At 43.9% G+C, this 20,950-nt stretch overlaps 1 protein-coding gene across 3 annotated transcripts in view; it reads right to left on the bottom strand.

Moving 5' to 3' along the window:
- The window catches only part of SOBP (sine oculis binding protein homolog), a 112,721-nt gene that overhangs the window by 7,330 nt on the left and 84,441 nt on the right, over positions 1-20,950 (bottom strand). For 2 of the 3 annotated variants that reach the window (XM_079298702.1, XM_079298700.1), the window contains one exon: positions 6,996-8,950. In XM_079298702.1, coding sequence (XP_079154828.1) covers positions 6,998-8,950 — 1,953 coding nt within the window. In that variant the 3' untranslated portion in view covers positions 6,996-6,997. Of the gene's footprint in view, positions 1-291; positions 336-6,995; positions 8,951-20,950 lie in introns of all 3 variants that reach the window. The other variant, XM_079298701.1, reaches the window with a different exon arrangement.

Genomic DNA, 20,950 nt, shown 5'->3' with positions numbered 1-20,950 from the left:
AGAGGCACCAAATGCTGAGTGCACACAGGACTGAGCAGGATCAAGCCCAGATATTTAATCAGCTGTAATTTTCATGGTAGAAGCAGACATTAAATAGTTGAGGGCTCTGCAGAATGTTAGAGGTTACTTTGATTCACGGCTCTCACGAGATGATCACACACGTTTCCAAAGACAACTTTCAGTCCTGCGAGTGCACTGCAGCTCATTATCAAAATAATGTAAATAAGGTCATGATTAGTAGGTCTCAGCCGTGAGGCTTTGGCTGGTGGAGGCACCCAGAAACATGCTTACCTTTATGGGACCTAAAATTAGGCAGGAGAGACTCAGCAGGTAATCTGGAAACAAAAATTGCTGCAGAAAGTCTTGCTTGCCACTGTCTGATTTCCTCCTGACTTCTTGCTCAAAGAGCTTTGTTTCTACTTTTCTTCAATCTTCCACTGTATTTTTTAAACAATAATTTTATCCTAAAATCTATGGCTCACTGCTTGAATACGTTCAACTTTTTCACAACCACAGTGCACAAAAATATTTTGCTCCTTTCTCTTCCACTTTCAGGTATTGCTCATAATACTGCTAAATAGTTTATAAGCTCCTCACAGTTGTTTGGAGCTCACTGCTCTGCACTTAAGTTGGCTATGGTGTTTCAGGGTCAAGCTTCACAAAGGCTGTGAGGTGCTTAACTCCTCATCAGATTTCAGTGGCAATCAGACACAGACCATCCAGCATCTTGGCCCCTGCATATCAAGGCAATCGATGTCTAGATGATGTTTTTACAAGTGTTTTTACAAGAGTCTGTTTTACTATGGTCTTTGTTGTTAGGGACTCTGTATTTAATTATGAGTTGTGCTTTCCTCCCCACCCCCATAAAATTCCCCTGCACCACTGACTTCTAGCTCGACAGCCCAAGGACAGGCTGATAAAGAGCTCAAGTCTCCCCATAGGGCTGTTTCACACTTAACACTTTTCAGTGCAGCCAAACCTGCTTTGAACCAACTTAAATAAGAGAAGCATTTTAGACTTTATGCTAATGAAAGTGCTTGGGCAGTCTTTAAAGCCTGGCAAAGTATTATGAGCAACTCATGGTTTCAATATGAATGTGGGTTGTACCAACTCAGGGGATGGCATGGTGCTTCATTTCATTTCAAATGATTTTCATTTCATAAGACAATTAAAAGTAATAATGGCAAGTAAGCACCAAAATTATCTCTGAAATCAGTGGTCTGAGATCCTGGGAGCTGTCAGGTTGACTACAGTCTGCAGATGTCATAGGTTCTTCATTTCTGTGGGTCTGTCAATTCAGCTATGCCTTTTTTTTGCTGTCAAGTTCTGGCTGTGTGTTTTATTTGCCAGCAGCCCTGGATGCTTATTACCTTTACAAATCAGACCATGTGTAGTTATTTTCTAAACTGAGTTCAAGAATCAGATTCCATATTTGAAACATGTGTCCTAGGAGGTTTTATAGAAAAGCAGGAGGAGCCCATCAGAAATCAGCACTTGCTCCTTTGATTCAAAGAGTGTGCAGTGATCTGTGGCAGCGTACCACGAGCCTGCTATTTACTGCCACTGAGACGGAAGTTAGCACTCCCACACCCCGGCAGCAAGATGTGGGAGCTAAAAGCTACCCTGGAAGTATGTCATCTTATACTTCACTATTTTGAGAACCCTTTTCTCATTTTTTCTTTTTTTTTTTTTTTTTTTTTTCTTCCCTGGGAAACCCTTTTTCTGACTTAATATACCTGAGAAGATATACAGGCAATTTTGAAACATAAGATCATATTGCTAGAGTCAGGCAGTTCTCAAGGGCAAAGCCTCAGTTCCAAGCAAATGTGTTTGAGGCTCTGTGGTGTTAAAAGTCTCTCCTCTCCCCCTTTGGATAAATGGAAAATTTCTGTAGGCTCATAAGAAGCCAGGTGAAGGAAAACTTCTGAAGCAGAAGAGTAGGTGTTAAGTGTATGAGTCCAATTACTCTGCTGATTTAAATTAGTTTGGCATCAGTGGAACTATAACCAGATAAAATTAGCTAAGGCTCTGGCCCATAGTACCGTGTCAACAAAGATGACTAGCATAGAAATGTGTTCAAACATAGAAAAACTGTTTTCAAGTATATCTTAAAGGTCAAATTTTGTCCTGATCATAGCAAGCTGGGCAGAGGTAAGAAAGATGTTGGTAGATAGATACCCCAGTGACAAAAGAGAGATAAAATCTCTCTGGCTAAAAAAAAAGAGGTTCATAGCCATGGCCCTGGCCTCAGGAATCCAGACCAGAGCAGAAAATCTTGTGCTGGACCATTATGGGCAGAGGAGCTCAAAGTGGGATATATATTACTTCTGCTCTGAACTGAGTGTTCTGCATGCTGTATATTTTTATGAGTACAATGCATGGACTAGACAACTGAAGGTTTGGGCCTTTCACTCAGCACATGCTGACCCTGGGACCTACAGGTTGGCTCTACAGGTGGCCACGCACCAAGCAGAAAAACTCCTTCCTTTCCTGACCCCTCTGTCCCCAACACAGGATTACTCAACACACACACACGTATGCACACACAGAAGCTAGTTGTGAGTTTAGCATGTGCCACTTCATTTTCTCATTTAGTTTAACATAACTATCATGTTAAATCCAAGCAGACCTCAGTGTTTTCATTTCTTTGCTTTAGGAAATGTTGACATCAAAGCTGGTGGGTTAAAACAGATCCCGCCACGGCATAAAGCATGTAGGCAGGCAACACTAACACTGCTAATTTTAGAAACTCACATTGCTCAAACTTGAAAATGTAGCACTCAACAGAATATTCTTCCTAGCTTCATTCCTTGATCATAGCAGGACTTCGGCACTGAGACATATTTTGATAGTTTTTCAAATTGCATCAAGCTAGAACAGCTTGACAGTCCACATCCTGATGGAGAAACTAAACTTTAACATCAAGGATTATGTTGCTGATTAGCACTTTCAATAATCAAGTAATTGGTACATTAAATAATCCTGGGATTGGAAACTTGCCCAAAAAGGTTACGCTTGCACTGATTCCTTTTTAGAGAGTCTGTGTTGCTGTTACATGGATTCAATCTGTCTGTCCAGAACTCTAGCGTAAAAATATTTGGCTAATTTTCTTCTTGTCACACAATTTGATGGGAAATAAAATCCAGGAAAAGTTGCACATTAGAGCAATATGTTCAGATTTTCCAATTTGGGTAGGTGAGAAGCAAGACAGAAAAAGACAACTGTCTGGACTTTTTCCTCCCAGGTTAGTGTGGCCAGTGCTATCAGTACAAACCTCCAAGGGCCCAAATCAACACATGTTAGTGCAGCTTCTATCTTCTTTGTAATTTATTAGAATTTTTATGAGGTAGTAGTCTCTCTTGAAGTATCCTCCCCACAAATGGATTGCAGAAGAAAGGTTTTATCTCTCTGCTTCCCAAAACCAGGGCAGGAGGAGCTAACCCATGGGCTTGGCAGAGGTCAGGGCTGCAGTGCAAGAAGCTACACTGATATTTTCTCCCCTTGTTGTCCCCTCTGCATAGACACAGACAGGCTCTGAGCCCTGCTCAGTCCTCACAGGCAGTGAGGGCAGAAATCTAAGGCAGAGCCCTTTTGCTTCCCCCAGACTGGCTGTGACCAGCAATGCTGAAATAGCAAAAGAAGGGCTCTGCATGAAACCACAGAGTCCTCACCTCAAATCAATCATCAGAGCTGCACAAATCACTGGTGCGTGCCTTGAGACACTCAAAACCCACCCGCATTTCACTGAGGTACCCACTGGAATGAGATGGTTACCATGCTGTTTACTTCTGCAGAGTATTTGGGGTATCCTCTTTCTCTTGGAGCACATAAGGACCCTGGTATCCCATATCTTCTGCACAGAGGTTACTTCTTTTCTTTTTCTGAAGGAATGAGGGGATGAACACAGACTAATAACCATCACCGTGCCATGCTGTGCTGCTGCACAAAACCCAGAGGTACAGCAGACACCTAAGCTGGGCTTCTTAACTTCCAGCATCTATGTGGACATCTATGTCTGTGCCAGTCACCCTCAGTTTCCCTCACTGCAGGCAGAAATAGGCACTCCTAGGGCACAATTCGTCTGAGCTGTCTTCCTTGTTGACTCTGGGATGAGCTCAGCTGTCTCTTTGAAGTGCTTGCTTTTCTAGGTTGGTTTTAAAGAGAGTTTAGGCAATTAGCTCAGCTGCATCTTTGTTACAGATGTCTGTATTGGGTCAGATTAATCTTGCCTGGCAACCTGAAAACTTCCCTGTTAGACAGCCCTTATGCTGAGGCAAAGAAATATGTAAAACTCAGGATGAAAAGTTATTCCTGAGGATAATCACAGTGGCAGTTATTGACATTTAAATAATACAAAGGGATGAGGACAGTAACTGAGTGATAAAATATCCTTGTCTTTCCAATGCAGCTTGTTCAGTTTGCCCACTTTCTCCTCAAATACTATCCATGAAGTGATGTCATGAATAATCATGTCAACAGGCAAAAATACACATTCAGTGAAGCCAGAACTCTATTTGAGGGTTTAAACTCTGGCTTTGAATGCTACTAAACTCCTCTTGGGACTAGGACCTTTGCTGCAGCCTGGACAGTTCAGGCAAGCAGAAACAGATGCCAACAATCAGCCTGTCTTTGACTACAGAATAAGCACATAAATGTGCAAATCTAGCAGTGTCTTGAAATAAGCAGCTATGAGGTGCTTCAATGAGGTGGGAAAAGGAAGGGTTAACCATGGCTGTCCTAAAATTTAATAAAAAGGATACAGCCAAATAGTGGCCTTCTCACTAGATCAAATTGCTACCCCTAGGTAGAAGCATGCATACACTCATGAAGGGAATCTTTCACATTCCAAAGGTAACGCTGGGGTTTGCAACAAAGATATTGCTGCTGAGGGACATACATTCCATATCTCAGGGGTGAGCAGGGGGATCCCTACTAATAAAACCTATGAGGTGAGCAGGGGGATCCCCACTAATAAGACCTATGAGTGTGTAAAAATTTGAAATAGTCATTTGACCTCTGAGTAATTGTATATGCTGATTACTTGTCCAAGAATGTGATAATTGTCCTCTATTCTTATTAGTGTATCTCTTAAACATGTCAGCACATGCTGACAGCAAAGACTTATGGTTGTGTTTCACTGAAAAAAGTAAATAAATACTGTTGTTGAAGGGAAGTAATGTTTCCAGCCCTGCAATCAGCACAGGGAATGCAGTGCTAACAAACGAGAGGGGAACCCTGACTATACTATGTGTCTTTGATGGTGCAATTAGCCCACACTGATGGAGCAGGGAGATACTGCAACGGCCCAGATTACACAGCCTGCTGCTGCTATCTGTGGCTGTAGGTGCCAAACACCACTGCAGTCACTATTTGTGCTACCAGGGACAGGCATTTACTGCAGGCTACAGAATATTCCACGGATTGTAATGAAATCTGGCATGTCCCCAAGCCACATCCGGCAAACCATCAGTATTTTACTGCTGAACAGATTTCTTGCAACTCCCACCATTTCCCTTTTTCCTGAAAGAAGCTCTCCGTGCTTGTGAATCTAAATAAATTCCATTACATTACTTTTGTTAAGGAATATATTCAGTGCAGGTAGCTCAGTGTGCAGCTGCAGTGTCAGCTGCAGGTGAGCTCTGGGAGGGGCAGGACCCAAGCATGAGGATGGCAGGAGGATGGGAATGGGCACTGATCCTTTCCATTATAAAGGACACAGGGTGACCAGACACTCAACCCCAACAGCCTCCAGACTCTCCTGTGCTTAGACTGTGAGGATATAAAGGTTAAAAAGCTCAGGGGTTCCTTTGTTCTGGATCCCTATGCAAAGGCATCAGCTCAAGTTGTGATTTTGCTATCTATTTATTGCACCAAGATGAAATTATTTTAAGAATTGGGATATCTCAGAATTCTGATATGGAAAACCTGGGGTCGATCCAGTGAGGAAACCTGGTCTAATTGTGTGAGTGTGGGGTGTATAACTGTGAAGGGGTTCCTGTCCCAGTTCAGGTGGTACAACAGTGACTGCCAGAGCCATTACTGGATGATAGACAGGGAAGATTCATAAGACAGTTCCTTGCTCACAGGTTTGAAGCATCTGACACATACTAAACTAAGGGTTTTACAAAGATACTATGCTATCAGAGGGATTGGAAATGAAGGATTAGAGGTTTCGGCACCTGGAGCACTGTCCTTGGACAAGCCATGGGGGTTGTGGAGTTACCCATATCTCTACCTTGCTCTGCAGCCCTACCAGGATCCACAAACCAAGTGCAGGGCTGAGGCACATCTCAGCTGCTTTTCTAAGGTGTGAGACTTGCACTAAAGGCAGACACCTCAGGTAAGGGAGTAAAGCCCTACAGCAGAGGTTTTGCTGCAATAAGCTATAGCATGCAAGTCTCAAACAGCAGGCAGTCTCTAGGCACCAACACATGAGAAAGGAAAGCTCATGGAGAGAAGTTCAGTCTCAAGAGAACAGCTAATTGGAAAGCCAGGGTGCAGTCTGGAGGCAGACCAAAGTTAGATGGTTGGAACATTTGCTAAGTCCATTGGATCTGAGCTAGCAGGAACCTGCTGGGTCATCCGGCTCTATGCTATGCTGCAGGGCAATTTCAGTCATCAGGAAGGCTTGAGCTGCTGTGTAACTCAGCTGAAACAAGCAAGCAGATTAATGGCCCAGACCTGTACAATATTCTAGGCAGAAAACCACTGACTTTGACAGACACAGCACAATAACTTCACAGCCAGAACCACCACGATATGTTCTTTGAGCAAAAGTGTAATGAGGCTGCTGATGAATGGAGTACTGACAAGTACAGATGCAATACAACACAAAAAACAATACTAAAACACAAATATCAATAGTTTTCTGAAAGTGCTCATAAACTGGAATTTGTAACTTTTTGTTTCATAAAAGCCACATCCACATGAGTTTGACCTCATACCTGAAAATACTGAATTCTATTCACACAGAAGGCAGTAGTGATTACACAAACCTTTACTTATTCTGATTTCGAATTCGGAGACACCTCCTTTTCAATGGTGGCTCCAGATCCTCTGGCCCTGTGCTGAGTATTGGCGTTGAGATAATGCACGGTGCAATAGCAGTCTTTTCTGCTGGTTTTGGCACAGGCTGGATCACGCAGCCTGTCTTGGGCAGCATCCTCAAAGCATATGCATGGTCCTCATCTGCTGGATTGTTAAGGTTCGGGTCCTGTTTGTCTCCCCCAGCCAGGGGCTCCTCCCCAGTCTTCTTGCCAGCATCTCCCTCGAGGTGGCAGTTTGAAGCACAGTTGTTCTCCTTGACGGACTCCAGCTCGCTGACCGCCAGCTCCTCCGGGGGCTGCGCCTTCTTGGGCTCCTGGGGCGGCTCCGGGTTCTTGGAACCCTCTGTGCTCTTTGTGCCATTCACAATGACGTTGCACACCGCTGCGCCAGCTTCCAGTCCCGGCGTGCCAGCGGCCAAGGAGACGGGACAGCAGTGAGCTCCGTCACTGCACGGTAACGTTTTTGAGTCAACCGGGCTGCAGTTGTCCCTGCAGTCACTGCAGTTCCTTTTGTCTGAGCTACCAAAAGCCAAATTTACAACACTGTTAGGTTCACGTTCCACTTTCACTTGGGCGTGCAGAGCCCTGTGGATGACATTGTGCAGCCTAGACCGGTGGCCTACTGTTAGGTCTATCACACCGTCCTGTGGACCCTGCAGCACACTGGGGAAACCAAATTTACTGTTCAGTGGACTACTAGGTCTGACAGTCAAATCAACAACTTCATTTTTACTGTGCTCCTGAAGCACTTTAGCTTGATTAAGGGACTGGCCTGAGCAGCTCGGTGATGAGTCAGAGGATTTGGATGATCCTTGCTTTGACTCTCGAGGGGATGAAGAGCTATTGGTTGGCTTTGCCCCAGGCGTCTCGCTGGAGGTACTCGGAATGAAGCTTTCCCCATTGCTGGAGAAGCCATTGGGGGGTTTGGAGTCGTTGATGTGAGGGATGGGGATGGGAATGGGGATGGGAACGGGCAAAGGGACAATGACAGGATATGGCACTAGTAGAGTTGGGGGTGGCACCAGTGGGGCAAGGGATGGCAATCCAAAGTTCATCATCTGTGGCATAGGCATAGGACCATTTGGCATCATGCTGACAGGGGGGAAGGGAAGACTGGGCAAAGGAGCTCCGGGAGGGGGAGGTGGCAACAAGCCAGGAGGATTTCCAGGCATGGTAGGTGTTGTGGGGGGATGGATATGGGGGGAAAGCATTGGCCTGTGCATGGGGCTAGAGGTGGGGCCCATATTTCTGGGACCACCTGGTGGGGGACCAATTCCAGGAATCATTGGATTTGACAGAGGGCTGTTAGGATTTGAGGCATGGTGAGGCGGCCCACGAATAAACGGTGGACGGATTTGCTGCATAATTTGCTGTTCCATGAATATGGGCAGAGGAACTGGCCCACGGTTTGTCATCACCATGGGAGGACTGCGAGGTGGGACACCAATTGGAGGCACAATGCTAGCAGGTGGCTGGACAGAAACTGGTGGAATATTTGGATTCTCACTAATGGGAATAGGTTTGGGAACTGGCGTGGGGATTTTAGTGACAGAGCAGTTGGCAGTGTCAGACGGAGAGGCAGTGGTAGACGCTGATGGTCCAGGGCCTTGAATTTGGCCAGCTGCAGACGCTGGGGATGGGGCTTTTCTCCGAGCATCTGCTAGCGGTATATTCCAAGAATCTGGAGTCAGCAGCTGCACCCCAGTGCCTTCTGCTTTATTTTCGACTGGAGGATGTAATGTACTGCACAGTCCAGCTGGAAGATTGGCCTGTGTCTCTTTGTAGAAAATGTCCATTTTGTACTGATTGAGACATTTTGCACTGCAGAACTGAAGCCTTCTTTCCCCGTCCCCAAAATCCAGATACTCTTTTGTGTGTCTTATGTGCTTACACCAGTCACATACCTACAACACAGTAATAAAATCAAATCAGGTAAGAAAAGCAATCTTCTCTTCATAGTGTTATTTTTAAAGTAATTTTTCAGTTGCTAAATACATCATTTTTCTAACAGGAAAAAAAGAAGTTACATTTGTGAAAACTGCACCATTTTTTTCCTCCAACATATTAATGAATTGAATGCCCCTCCCCTTTTCTGGTTCCCATGATCTCAGGTCTACCTTATACGATGCATTGTACATCTTAAACCCATAGCACAGAGAAGAATCCTCAGCATAAACTGTTATAACATGCATATGTAAGTATGCAGAGTCCATATGAGTATGGCTGTGATTACTCCTTGGTGGTAATCTAAGCACGCCTGTGCCATCTGAGATGCCATACTACACAAGGAGTGTGAGAACTGGAAAAGGACTCAGAAAATTGCTGGAAATGAATGCAAACCATTTTCTGCTAAACTGCAGCTCACAGTAACATTTAGTATTTTACTAAGGGTATCAAATAATAAGTTGGAAAGAGTGTGATATTTCAAAATGGCATCACAAAGAAAAAGCATCATTGATTCTTTGCCCTTCATTCCAAGAAGAAACTTGGAAAAAGTCAGGATATTTGTATAAGGTTCAAATAGTCCCAATTTGTGATGTTTCAGCAAGCTGGAATTATTTTCTGAGCTGTTTGCCCACTCTTGTGTACAAGTCACTTTGAGTAAAACTTCTTGGCAAGCAAGGACCTGTTTAACAACTTCTCAAATACTACGGCAAAAAAGTTTGCACTGCAAGCTCAATTTTGTTTTGTTTCTCTGCTTTCCATTTAATCCTTTTTTGTGTTGCTATTGGTGTGGGGAAGGCACAGCCAATTTTTTTTTTAAATAATGCTGCAGAACTAATTAAGCTGTGAAAGGTTTTCCCAGTTGTAAACCACTAGACACCAAAGTTCAAAAAATAGTCATTCTAGGCTTCAGAATCCATTACTTCAGAGAAATTATTGTGATTTCATTAACACATTAATTTTGCAACACCAACAGCTCTCACAGATGGTGAAGACATGATCTACAATTCAAATATGACTCTTGTTTGCACAAATGCCTTTCCTTCATATGGCATTTTAAACAAGAATTAATATGAGTAATCTTGCCATAGCTATAAACAGATAAACAGATGTCAGATTTTTCAGTGCCTCACTTTTTTGACAGAATTTTACACACACAAACTCCCCCCCCATTTTTGTCATTTACATTAGTTCTCAAAATACTCCACTGACAGAGATTTTTGGTGCTTTCTATCAGCATGTTGAGCCTATGACCATGTCAAAATATAGCCTGGTATTGTTTGTTCTGCCTTTTCCAAATAGCCCATACTAGCTTGTTTTGAAATGACTCTATCTTTTGTATAAAGGAAAAAAAAATACACAAGAAACCCCAAAAAAGGCTATGATTGTGAAAAGATTGCATTAAAAGCATAATTAATTTTAATAACTATTGGCCATATAAACAATTCAAAACAACATATGCTGGGCATCTGATTACCCATCTCATTTAACTCTCAGCTTTCCTTTAACATAAACAGTGGCGACATTCTTGAGTTTTCAGTAGTGTATCTTTAATGTATATAGAGACACACACACACACACACACACACTATATGCTATGGCTATTAGCCCATTTAACTCCTCTACCTTTTGGCTATCCCATCAGGTTGCTGTTTGTTTCCCTCCTGCTTCCCTCCCCATTCATACACACACGCACACACTCCCTCTCTTTTATCCCAACATTTAAATCAAGCTGAATAATTGAGAAGTAGCAACTCCCAAGTCAACCCTGAAGTTTGGAATGAAGCACTCAGATTTTTAGCTTGGACATACAGACACTGTGCCCTGTGAGATAAAGCAGAGGAGGTGCTGGTGCTGCTCGGTGCATGTGGCATCAGCAAGGGTGCATTTTCAGCATGGTGCCCCATTTGCCCCAGTACAAACAAGTCCAGCCCTGCATTGAACACACAGTGATGGTGTCACACCCTAAAATACATGGACAAAAAGGCTGTCAGATGCAGGGAACTGCTGAGATAAATGCCTGCATTGCCATGGTGCATGCATCCCCCCAAGTGTGGGGCAGATGGGGAAATGGGAGAGCAGCAAGGAGGGCAGAGGGGGCAATCCCATTTCCAAAAGCTCCTGGATTTTTTCAGGTATCAGCTCTCTGTCTGCTCCCCACAGGAAGGCTCAGTGGCCATCACAGACAGCCCTGGAGCTTGTGCTGCAAATAGTGCAAACACACTGCAGTGGGCACCGAACCATCCTGCATATTTGGCACGGGTGTGGGTTTTGCCACCCACCTGGCAAGACAGCACACATGATGGACCCATCCTATAATCAACCTCTTGAAATTTTCTGGTTTGCCACTGTTTTCAAAGCAGACAAAAGGGGAATTTGTGAGTCTACACCATGAGGTAATAGGATACTATTTAACTCAGTGGAGCTGCTGAATTTACCTTAATGTAATTTCTGAGTGAGAGCTCGCTGCTGTAGCCATAAAAGGCTATCTATTTTGCATGCATGGAATCAGGATGTGCTCCACCACACTCCTTCTGCTGCTCGCAGAGCCTGCTCTTGCCCCGAGGGCTGGCAAAGATGCAGAGGGTCTCCACATGTACGGTAGGAGGTGTACAAAAAGGTTCTAGGAGCTCCCAGACAGCTCCTGAGGCAGGCAGACCCTGCCCCACCACCATCTATTTGCAGTGGAAAGACAAGGAGGAGAATGGCCTCAGAGGTGTCTGCAGTGAGGGATGGAGCAGGACTTCAGGTGCAGCTGCAGTGAAGACTTTCCTTTCCTTTGGGACAAAGAAGTGAACCACCTTGTAAGTCTGCTGCCAAAGAAGTGCCTGAGAAATATGAGAAAGCAAACCCAGCCTCCTCTAGGAAGAGCCCCATCCATGACCTTAATTAAAGGGACTGAAAGAGAAATACAGCCCCACAAAAAATTGTGGCATCTTTTCTAATAATTTAATTTTATTAGTTAGCATTTGAAAAATTCACTGAAACACTTCACTGTATTATTGCTGTATTGATTTGTTTATCTCCAGTGGGTTCCTGCGTCTCTCCTGGCTAAACAAATATTTTCTCTTCCTTGGTAAAATATTTAGAAATCCTCCTTACAAATTCTCTACTGATTTCTCCAGTTTTCAATAATTCACCAAAGAAGAAGAAACTCTGAAGTATGCCTGCCTCACTCACATATTGATCACAGGCCCTTCTGTATATTTTATTGCTAAATAAAATTAATTAAAGCTAGATAAATTAAAGGCAGCAAATCTGTTCCTCTGAATACCCTGCATAGACCAAATATTCAATAATTATCTCATTGATTTAATGAGATATTGATGATTTTGATGAGACATTGAGACCTTGATGCAATATCTCAAAGTGTTGAAGCTACATCAGTGAAAAATGTCTATCTTCTACATTCATGTATTTCATAATTTTCTTTTGTTTTTTTCTCTAATTCTTTCTTGTTTACATAAGCAATCAGTCTGTGCTGCTTAGTTAAAATAATAGGTATAAAAATGTGGGACCCATATGCAGGTAATATGCAGGTAATATGATGCCTCACAATACCATACAAGAAGGCAGAAAAGCAATCTCTACAACAACGAGAAAATTACTGGAGGAGAAAAAAATGTCACTTAAGAATTAATGAATCAAGTCCATCTCCCAGAATTGATCATTTAAGATGAGGTCAATGAATTTATGATACAAATGGCTATATCACTAGAGGTAATAAAATGGAGCAATATCATTCATTTTGCATCTAACTAATGACATGCTCAGAGTAATTACAGATTTCTTCTAAAAGCCTACACTGATTAGTTCATGTGATAGGTGAGACATATATATCTCCATTCAATAAAATAACATTTTCTTATCTGTAGAACACACAGCTGATGTCTTACTTTTTTAAGCACTTGCATTCTGTACAGAACATCACTGTTCTTCATAACCAACTCAGAATTTCTCTGCTCATGTATTCCCTTTCCTTGCCTTTTCCTGCCTCATCCCTTCCCTTCATTGTACAACCAAAAGGAGTCCTAAACTCTTGCAGAGTGCTTGTTAGCACTGCACACTGGATTTGGTAGTGCTTACACATGGGAACAGCTCCCTGGGTTTCAGTGGGATTAGTCACAAGCATTAATGCTGTAGGATCACATTTGGAGGGCCTGACCCAGCACCAGTGGAAAACAATGAAGAGATTCCTCCTTAATGTAATCCATGGGCTTTGGATCTGTTGCTTAACACTGACCCCTGCTCACCCTGGAGTCATCAAAAGCTTTGTTCCCAACCTCAGCAGCAGCAGAGGCACAGACAGGGATTTTGGAAGGAGCTGCAGAAGAATACCAGGAAGAAAATAAATGCTGTGACACTGAGTTACAGACATTTCCTAGCAAATACAGGCAAAGCCACCATTCCGTACATTTCTACCAACAGGAGGCTGGACCAGTAATGGCAACACTGACAATGAGCATGAACATTTCCATGATAGAGGGTAAAAACTTGCAAGGTGCTAACAGATCTCCCATGCACCTTAATCTTCCTTGGAAAACACTTCTAGAACCTCTCTGGGGCAAGCACACTTCACACCATGAATGCCAGAACACGAATCCTGAATGACAGAAAGATCAGTAATAAGATAATGGCCTATCTCATTCAGCTGTAACGCAACAACCCTCAAGAAGATTAAATTTACCTAACTGGGGCACGTCCAAGGCTAAACAACAGAATGAACATTCCTCCTGTACATTTAATGTATTTATATTTTGGTGGCGAGATGCCAGTGTGCTACTTATAAGCTCAATGGCTCGGTGTCGTTTATCCGCTTTCCTGCGAACACGCGGCAATCTACACCGGGAGACAGCTCGGAGACAGCGCATCAGCAGCAACACAACTCCTGCCCAAACGGGAACACCGAGCAGGACTGAGGGATCCTGCAAAGCTCAGATGTCTCTAATACAGAGAGCGGGAATGAAGCCATTCCTGCTGGCATTCATGTCTTTATTTTGATAGAAACATCCAAAGTGGAGTCCAGACATGGCTACGAGGCTGCCTCGCAGGCACAACACAGGATCCTGCTCTGCCTACAAGGACTGCACATGGGCTTTAGGCACCAGGTAATTAATACTTAAGTCAATTGGCTGTCAAGTGCAGGCCCCAAGTTCACACATTGATGTAGTCCACCACTAACCTCTGAAGAATAAGCTAGTATTAGACCCTACTTCATTAAGAAATACACTTGGCAAAATCTGTTTGCAGAGGTATTTACATCAGCCCTAGAGAAACCAGGAAAAAGTAGCAATGGAAAAAACCCTGCTGTGATGAAAGAGACCCTGTGCCTCTTACACAATGCTTTGGACAATTATCAGCTCCATGGTAAAATTTAGCAAAAGGACAGAAGGTGGCCACTAGGGCAAAGAAATGCCATTTTCAGCTTCTGCAGAACCAGAGGGTGACTGACAAAGCTCCTCTCCTTGTGCAGGACAGCACCACTGGAGTATGCCTAGCATGAGGGAGGGTTGAATCACATCTGACGACCAGGCTTTTATCAAAGATGCTGAACATATGCTGAAGATTATCAAAGACTCACTTCTTGGCATAAAATCCATGTATTTGACTATGCTGAGTAGTTCCTACTTCCTTTTCTCACTGTGGTATCCAAGTGCTGTCTCTTTATATACATTCAGGCATATGTTCTGACTTGACGAACACCACTGCGCATTTCCTATATCCTGTTCTGGCCCTGGTTGCCTTTCCTTTTAGCCCAGACTGGTCCTGGAAGGGTCTGGGAAGTTCCCTGAAGTTTCCATACTGCCACCCAGCCAGGATGTGTAAGGCTCCTACTCCATCCCAAAGCCACAAGGTGAGGACACAATGCCTCTCCCCTGCACACCCTCTTGTCTTGCAGCCCAGTGAGAACCCAACACACCAACCATATGTTTTTCAGCAAGGGTTCAATGTTTTTGAAGTCTGCCAGACATTGGACACAGCAAAAATCTAGAAATTAGGAAGTGGCTGGAAACACACATACAGAGGTTTCTAGCATACAGCCAAATGAGTCACAGCTAGTGTTCTAACACAGTCACACCCTGTGCAGAACACCCAGCAGCCACTGCAGCACGGACATCCAGGCACCTGGAGACCCAGGCCCCCTTGCAGGGCTCTGAGCACTCCCAGCAGGACACTAGCGGAAAATTCAGTGCATCAGAGGGAAAGAAACATGGATCTGTGTGTCCTGCAAGACTATGTACCTAACTGTCTCTAAAAGTGTGAAACCTCTCTCTGTTGTCCTTGACAGCTCCCCAAGCTTATTGGGCAATGTGGCTCCCTTCTTTTCTCCATTTATCCATTAACCAGGTTTCAGGTCACCCAGAAGGTAGTCCCCTCCTAGATCCCACCTGCAGTGCTAATCCTACAACTGGCCCTGTTTCTGGAGTCTATTGCCTAATTAAGAACAGGAAAACTTCGGGGCCAGAGTTGTACCTCAAGCATTAATGTATCTGACACTTCTGAGCACAGAGAAGCTGTGGCCCCAGTGGAGCTCTGGATATGACTGAGACTTCCTGCAAAAATCAGTTTGGGCCTGTATCAACCTTCACCTCCTCTTCTGCTCACTTTCTGAGGGTAACCTGCCATGGAACAGCCCCTCAGGAGGCAAAGCCCATACCGGGCTCTGAGGGCACTGCTCAGTTCTTAGCACACACATCGACTTGTTTGACACAAAGACTGTTCCAAGGCATTAAAGTTCCTTTTTAGCATTTCCTGACTCAGAAGAAGACAAATATGGAGCAGAGCAAGGTAGGCACACTGCCATGTCTGTAGAGAAGGTGGGCAGGTGAAGATCTGCAGCAGGACATGGCCATGCTCAGAAGAATGGAGTCAGAGTGAGGAAGAGAGGGGTAATGCGTTCCACCAGAGATGATGGAAAATGATGGACTCCTTTGAGACGTAAGCAATAATCAGCATAATATCCTAATGCTGTTGTGCTTTTTTCACAGCTAATTGAGTTATCACAAAAGGTATTCAGCTGCCAGCACCCAGTGCCAAGAGATAGAGTGGGTGCAGCCTTGCCAGGAGCTGCTGTCGCTCACCAGCGTGTCCCACATTTCTCTGCTTGATCCTCCTCCAAAATGCCCACGCTAAGGCTTCCTCCTGAGATGGACCAGCCAGCCTGGGGTACAGCCAGTGCCTGAGCAGGGTGTGCAGGGTCTGCTTGTCAGCACTGCAGCTGCCAGGGGCTGCCCCGTGGGGCTGGGGGCTTTGTCTGGGGGTCCCTGGCAGGCATGCAGACTGTCCCTGAAGAGGGAGGGCAATTCACAAAGACTACTTTGAAGACAACTATGACTAAGTCCCTGCCTCAGCTGTCATGACTGGGAACTGATGCTCTTTCACCACCAAATGTCAAACAATACTGTAACAGGCATAATCCTAAGTGTGACTCTAAGCAGTTATCCAGCCTCCATCACCATTTTTGATGTCTTATTGTAAAACACTCAGCATGTTTATTGTGGCAAGATTTTTCTATCCAAGATGGCTTGTGATAATTTTTTTTATACTGATTGTTCCATTTGAATGGAGTGATTATTATAAAAAACAAAAAGAATCATTCCAGCTGAAACCTGCTGCGAAGGAACCCTGAGGCAGGCTCTAACACACTGTGAATGTGGTTACAATATAGCTCATAGCGATGCTAGGTGTGAAGGAAAACAGATTTTTACAATGTTTGGAGCTTTGTGTAAAAACAGTTGACAAAACAGAACACTGCAGTTGCCTACAACTTAAAACTGTCCTGTGACAAGTTTCTCTCTGTTAAAAAGATACCAAAGCCTGCCTGCCTGATTGGTTTTTTCTTTCTCTGATGTTACCTTCCTAAATGTCTTGTCCTTTCAAAAATCTTTACCGGTTTTCTGAGTGAATACTGACTTTATGTCATTTAAATGCAAGACCCACTCTGTCTCCATTTTTCACTCTAATTATGCAGAAGTCTAAGCTACATGAAGCATAAGGAGAAAATAGAGTTATTTGGTAATTAATAGCTAATGATAAATTGATTCCATTTTTTGAATCATTGCAGTTGTCATCTGTGGTATTTAAAACATAGGGCTTTTCAAAGCTTTTGGGTTCCTTTGTGTTGGGGGGCTTTTTAATGTTCCCAGAAAGAATGAATGTGAGTTATGCTAGTGCCCAGTGGAAATACAGGTTGGGTCTCATTTCATCAGAGTGGCTACATATTTGATTTTATACATAAATAACTGAGCTCTGTGTTTTCACCTTCAGTCTGAGGCTTTGAAATCACGGAAGGAACTTTGGATCCAAAACCACTGGTGAAGCCCCAAATATGGTGGGTGAAACTTCAGGGAAAATGAATGTAGTGTGAGGTGGGGCTTGCCAAGAGGGAAGTTCTTCTCCCCAGAATGTTTCTGGCTAAAATAACACAGAATGGGACAATAACAGCATTCAAATCTAACATCTTTAATGTAAGGTGTTTACAGGGTTACTATACAAGAGTGGATTGAAGGGCATGTCTGCATGGCTGTTTCAGTACTGGCTAAGTCCACTACTGCAGCAGTGACAGAAGTCTTAAATAAAATTAATGTGATGCATAAGATAAATGGAGGGCAAGAGCAGGAGAGAGAGCTGGGGGTTAAATGCCCTCAGTAGGTCAGACAGTCTGTCTCACCAAGACTCACATTTCAGAAGCATCTAAAGAACGTCCCAGTCTGAATGCCCTTTCCAAAAGGGCATGCCATGGGCTTCCCAGGCCTGGGAAACCTCATTCCACACCAAGTGCGTTGGCCTTGGAGCATGCAACAGTTTGTGGGGCAGAGCAAACCACAGCTCAAGCCATAAAGTCCAACACTCAGATCCTGAGCTCTCATCAAGCCTCATCACACAGAAAGGCCAAGAAACAGCTCCTCTTCCAGACTTTACCTAGTCTGACAGGAGACCATTCAGCTGTGTCTGCAGCCATCTTCCTTGTGAGCATAATTTAAGGGATTTGTGGAGTCAGCTGTCTCCACCAGGCTCCTCATGGCCCTTAGCTCATGGGTAAGCACGAGAGGCCAGCTTGGCAGAGCAGTGGCAAACATCTGCTGGTCACTCAAGCAGTTTGATTTAGGTTATGTTGGTATTGGTCTCCTTGATGTTCAACACTTGATTTCCAGGCCAACACTTCTCAAGATGTGCATTCCCAAATCCCCCTGCTCCTGAGATGATGGTGGGAAACAACTCAGCAGCCAGAAACAAGAACTACATTGAGTAGGTGAAGCTGGGAGTCTTGGTGAGCTATAGTCTGTGTCTTTCCACAACAGGAGGTTCTACTGTATGATCCTTAAGCTGCTAGTGCCTCAGCAGGAGTTTCACTTCTTCTAAAGATGTCACAAACAAACTTCATCAAACTGCTGTCACTAGAGCTGTGCAAAGTGTCAGCAGTGGGAAAGCATTGCAAACACCTTGAGAACAGGACAAGAAATGTTAGCTTTGAACATTCAGGAAGTTATAAGAGAGAAATCAAAGCTAGCATCTGGAAAAACATTTCTGGGGCTTAGAAATACTTCCTCAGAGTGTCCAGGCCCTGTTGTCTCTTTGGGGCAGCAGGTGAAGGTTGCTCTAGGAAATATCCTCCTTCCTCTTCCTCAGAGAGTGGAAATGCATTTCTTTCCTCAGGAGGACATTCACCTCAATGTGAACTGGAGAACTTTCTTTATAATCTACATTCCCACATGTTCACTACAGGAGGCAGCAGAGCAACCTCTCCATCCTTGGGATAGCCAAGCTGCAGAGTTCCACCAGTGCCCAGGCTGACAACAGGGCCAGCACTTCTGTCATGCCAGAAACTCCTCACTCCTACACAGGGGCTGCTCCCTTCAAAACCTGCACTAAACATCAGCCACAGAAGGTTTCTTCTGCAGAGCAGCTGCCAACAAGTGCAGTGACAAAGAGCCTGTATGCACTAGGCATTGCAGCATTCCCTGTATCCAGCCCCAGCAACTGGGAAAAGAAAGGGAGCACCTGACACTGCAAATTCTTCTATCAAATTCCTTTGAGAAATATAGATGCTGCTAAGCAGAGAAAAGCTTAAGGGTAAAAATGAAAGGGGCACTTTACTAGGCTCAATCAATATCCCACTGATTGACCAAAATCTTTCCAAATGAGAAATCTGCAACCTTAGGAAACTCATGCAACCAAGTCTGCAGATGACTTCAGAAGCTAGATTCACTTTCTCTAATTAATTCACTTTTTATTCAGGATATGAATAAACATGTTCATTCCTCTTGTTTTCTGATCAAAACTTCATTCTGATAATATGGCAGACATTGTGAGGTGAAAAATTACCCATCTGGCTAGAATTTATATCTAGTAATATATGTATTTTTCCCCAGTATATTTTATTTTTAATATCCAAGAGAATATAAAAATAACAATAAAACCCCCTCTGTTACTACTCCAGTTGCTCATAGATCGGTTGACAGAACTATAAGTGTAATAATGAGGAGGTTTGAGGGGCAGGTTAATGGTTTTTGCTAACATATGATGCTTTTAGCCTAAGGCATTGCTGGAGGCCAATACCACTTCACCTGAAACCAAAATCACCACTGAACAGTCATTAAATCACTCAGAGTTAAATGTAATATTACTGGGTCTAGAGAATAGCACTGTAATCCAGATTTGAAATTTCATTAGTCCATAGAATAGGAAGCAGGAATGCAACCTGAAACTTTGGGAAATCTTTATTTACATGTAATGAAGGGTTCTAAGTCCAATTTCTCCCTCACACCTATTGCCATTTTACAGTGGTGTAACTCTCTTAGACTGGTGTGCTGTTTCTTCTGATTTATGCCTGTACAATCAAGAACCTTACACAATTCAAGTCTCTGGGTGCTTTATACATATGTGTGTGTGTGTGTGTGCGCATTTGTGTGTGTGTTTGCCTCCCCCATCTATATAGCTCAGGGATCCTCAGTTTTTATTTTTCCATGGTAATCTTTATCATGCAATAATCTTTACAAGCCAGGACCCACCACATTGGGTGCTGTACTATATACATAACCATGGCACTGGCTGCAGCAGAGCTGGCTGGGTCTCACAGTCTACCTGACACAGATCCCCTGCATGTTACCCCACCTTTCCCAAACATATAAAAATCCTAGAGGGACTGCATCAGCCACTGACTTGAAAAAATAATATTAGGGAAAGATTGGCTTGATTAGGGAAAGATTGACTTGACCATTAGTAAAAATGGATAAAAAAAAGCCACAGAACTTCCCAGGAGAGGCATTGCTGGGTTTTAGGCTACAGAACTATGAAGGGAGTCAAAGCTGTTTGAGATTTGAATGCATGTGATTCACACTTTGAGCACTGCTGGTTTTGCTGGTAATGGTACACACCACCCTGTGTCCCAGAGTATGCTGAGTTTAAAAAGCAGCCCCTCTCTCTGGAAACCACATGTGATTAGAACAGCCCTGGGCCAGATCCAAGATCTGCCTGGATCAGGGAAACATGTGTCACAGCAGTTTCAGCCCAGGACTGAGACATGTCACATCTCTTGCAGATTGGGCACGGAGAGTGGAATTCATTTTCCCATTTCCTCTGGAGTTGGGGGCTGGAGAAGACGAAGCCAAGTAAGGGAAATTGCTCTGCTGCACACAGAGGAAACATTCTGAGTCCTCTACTTTCTCTTGCTGCAAGGCACTGATCCTGGCCGAAACCCAGAGCCCATTGGTACAGACCCAGCTACCCTTCCCCCTCCTAATTAGCACAAAATCACCAGTGGAGAGAGGCTTATTCTGAGCAACTGTTAGTATTACTCTTGGTCACTCCCATTTGGAGCAAGGAAGAATGAAATAATGGCCAGGGAATAGAAGAGATGGGGATTGTAACAGTCTGCACATCCTTCAAACAGGGAAAAGGGAGACAGGAGAGGAGAGGAGAGGAGAGGAGAGGAGAGGAGAGGAGAGGAGAGGAGAGGA

The sequence above is a fragment of the Erithacus rubecula genome, assembly GCF_903797595.1.
Source record: "Erithacus rubecula genome assembly, chromosome: 2".
In the NCBI taxonomy this organism is placed as follows: domain Eukaryota; kingdom Metazoa; phylum Chordata; class Aves; order Passeriformes; family Muscicapidae; genus Erithacus; species Erithacus rubecula.
Note: the sequence above shows the minus strand (reverse complement) of the source record. Positions and strands in the feature narration are given on the sequence as shown.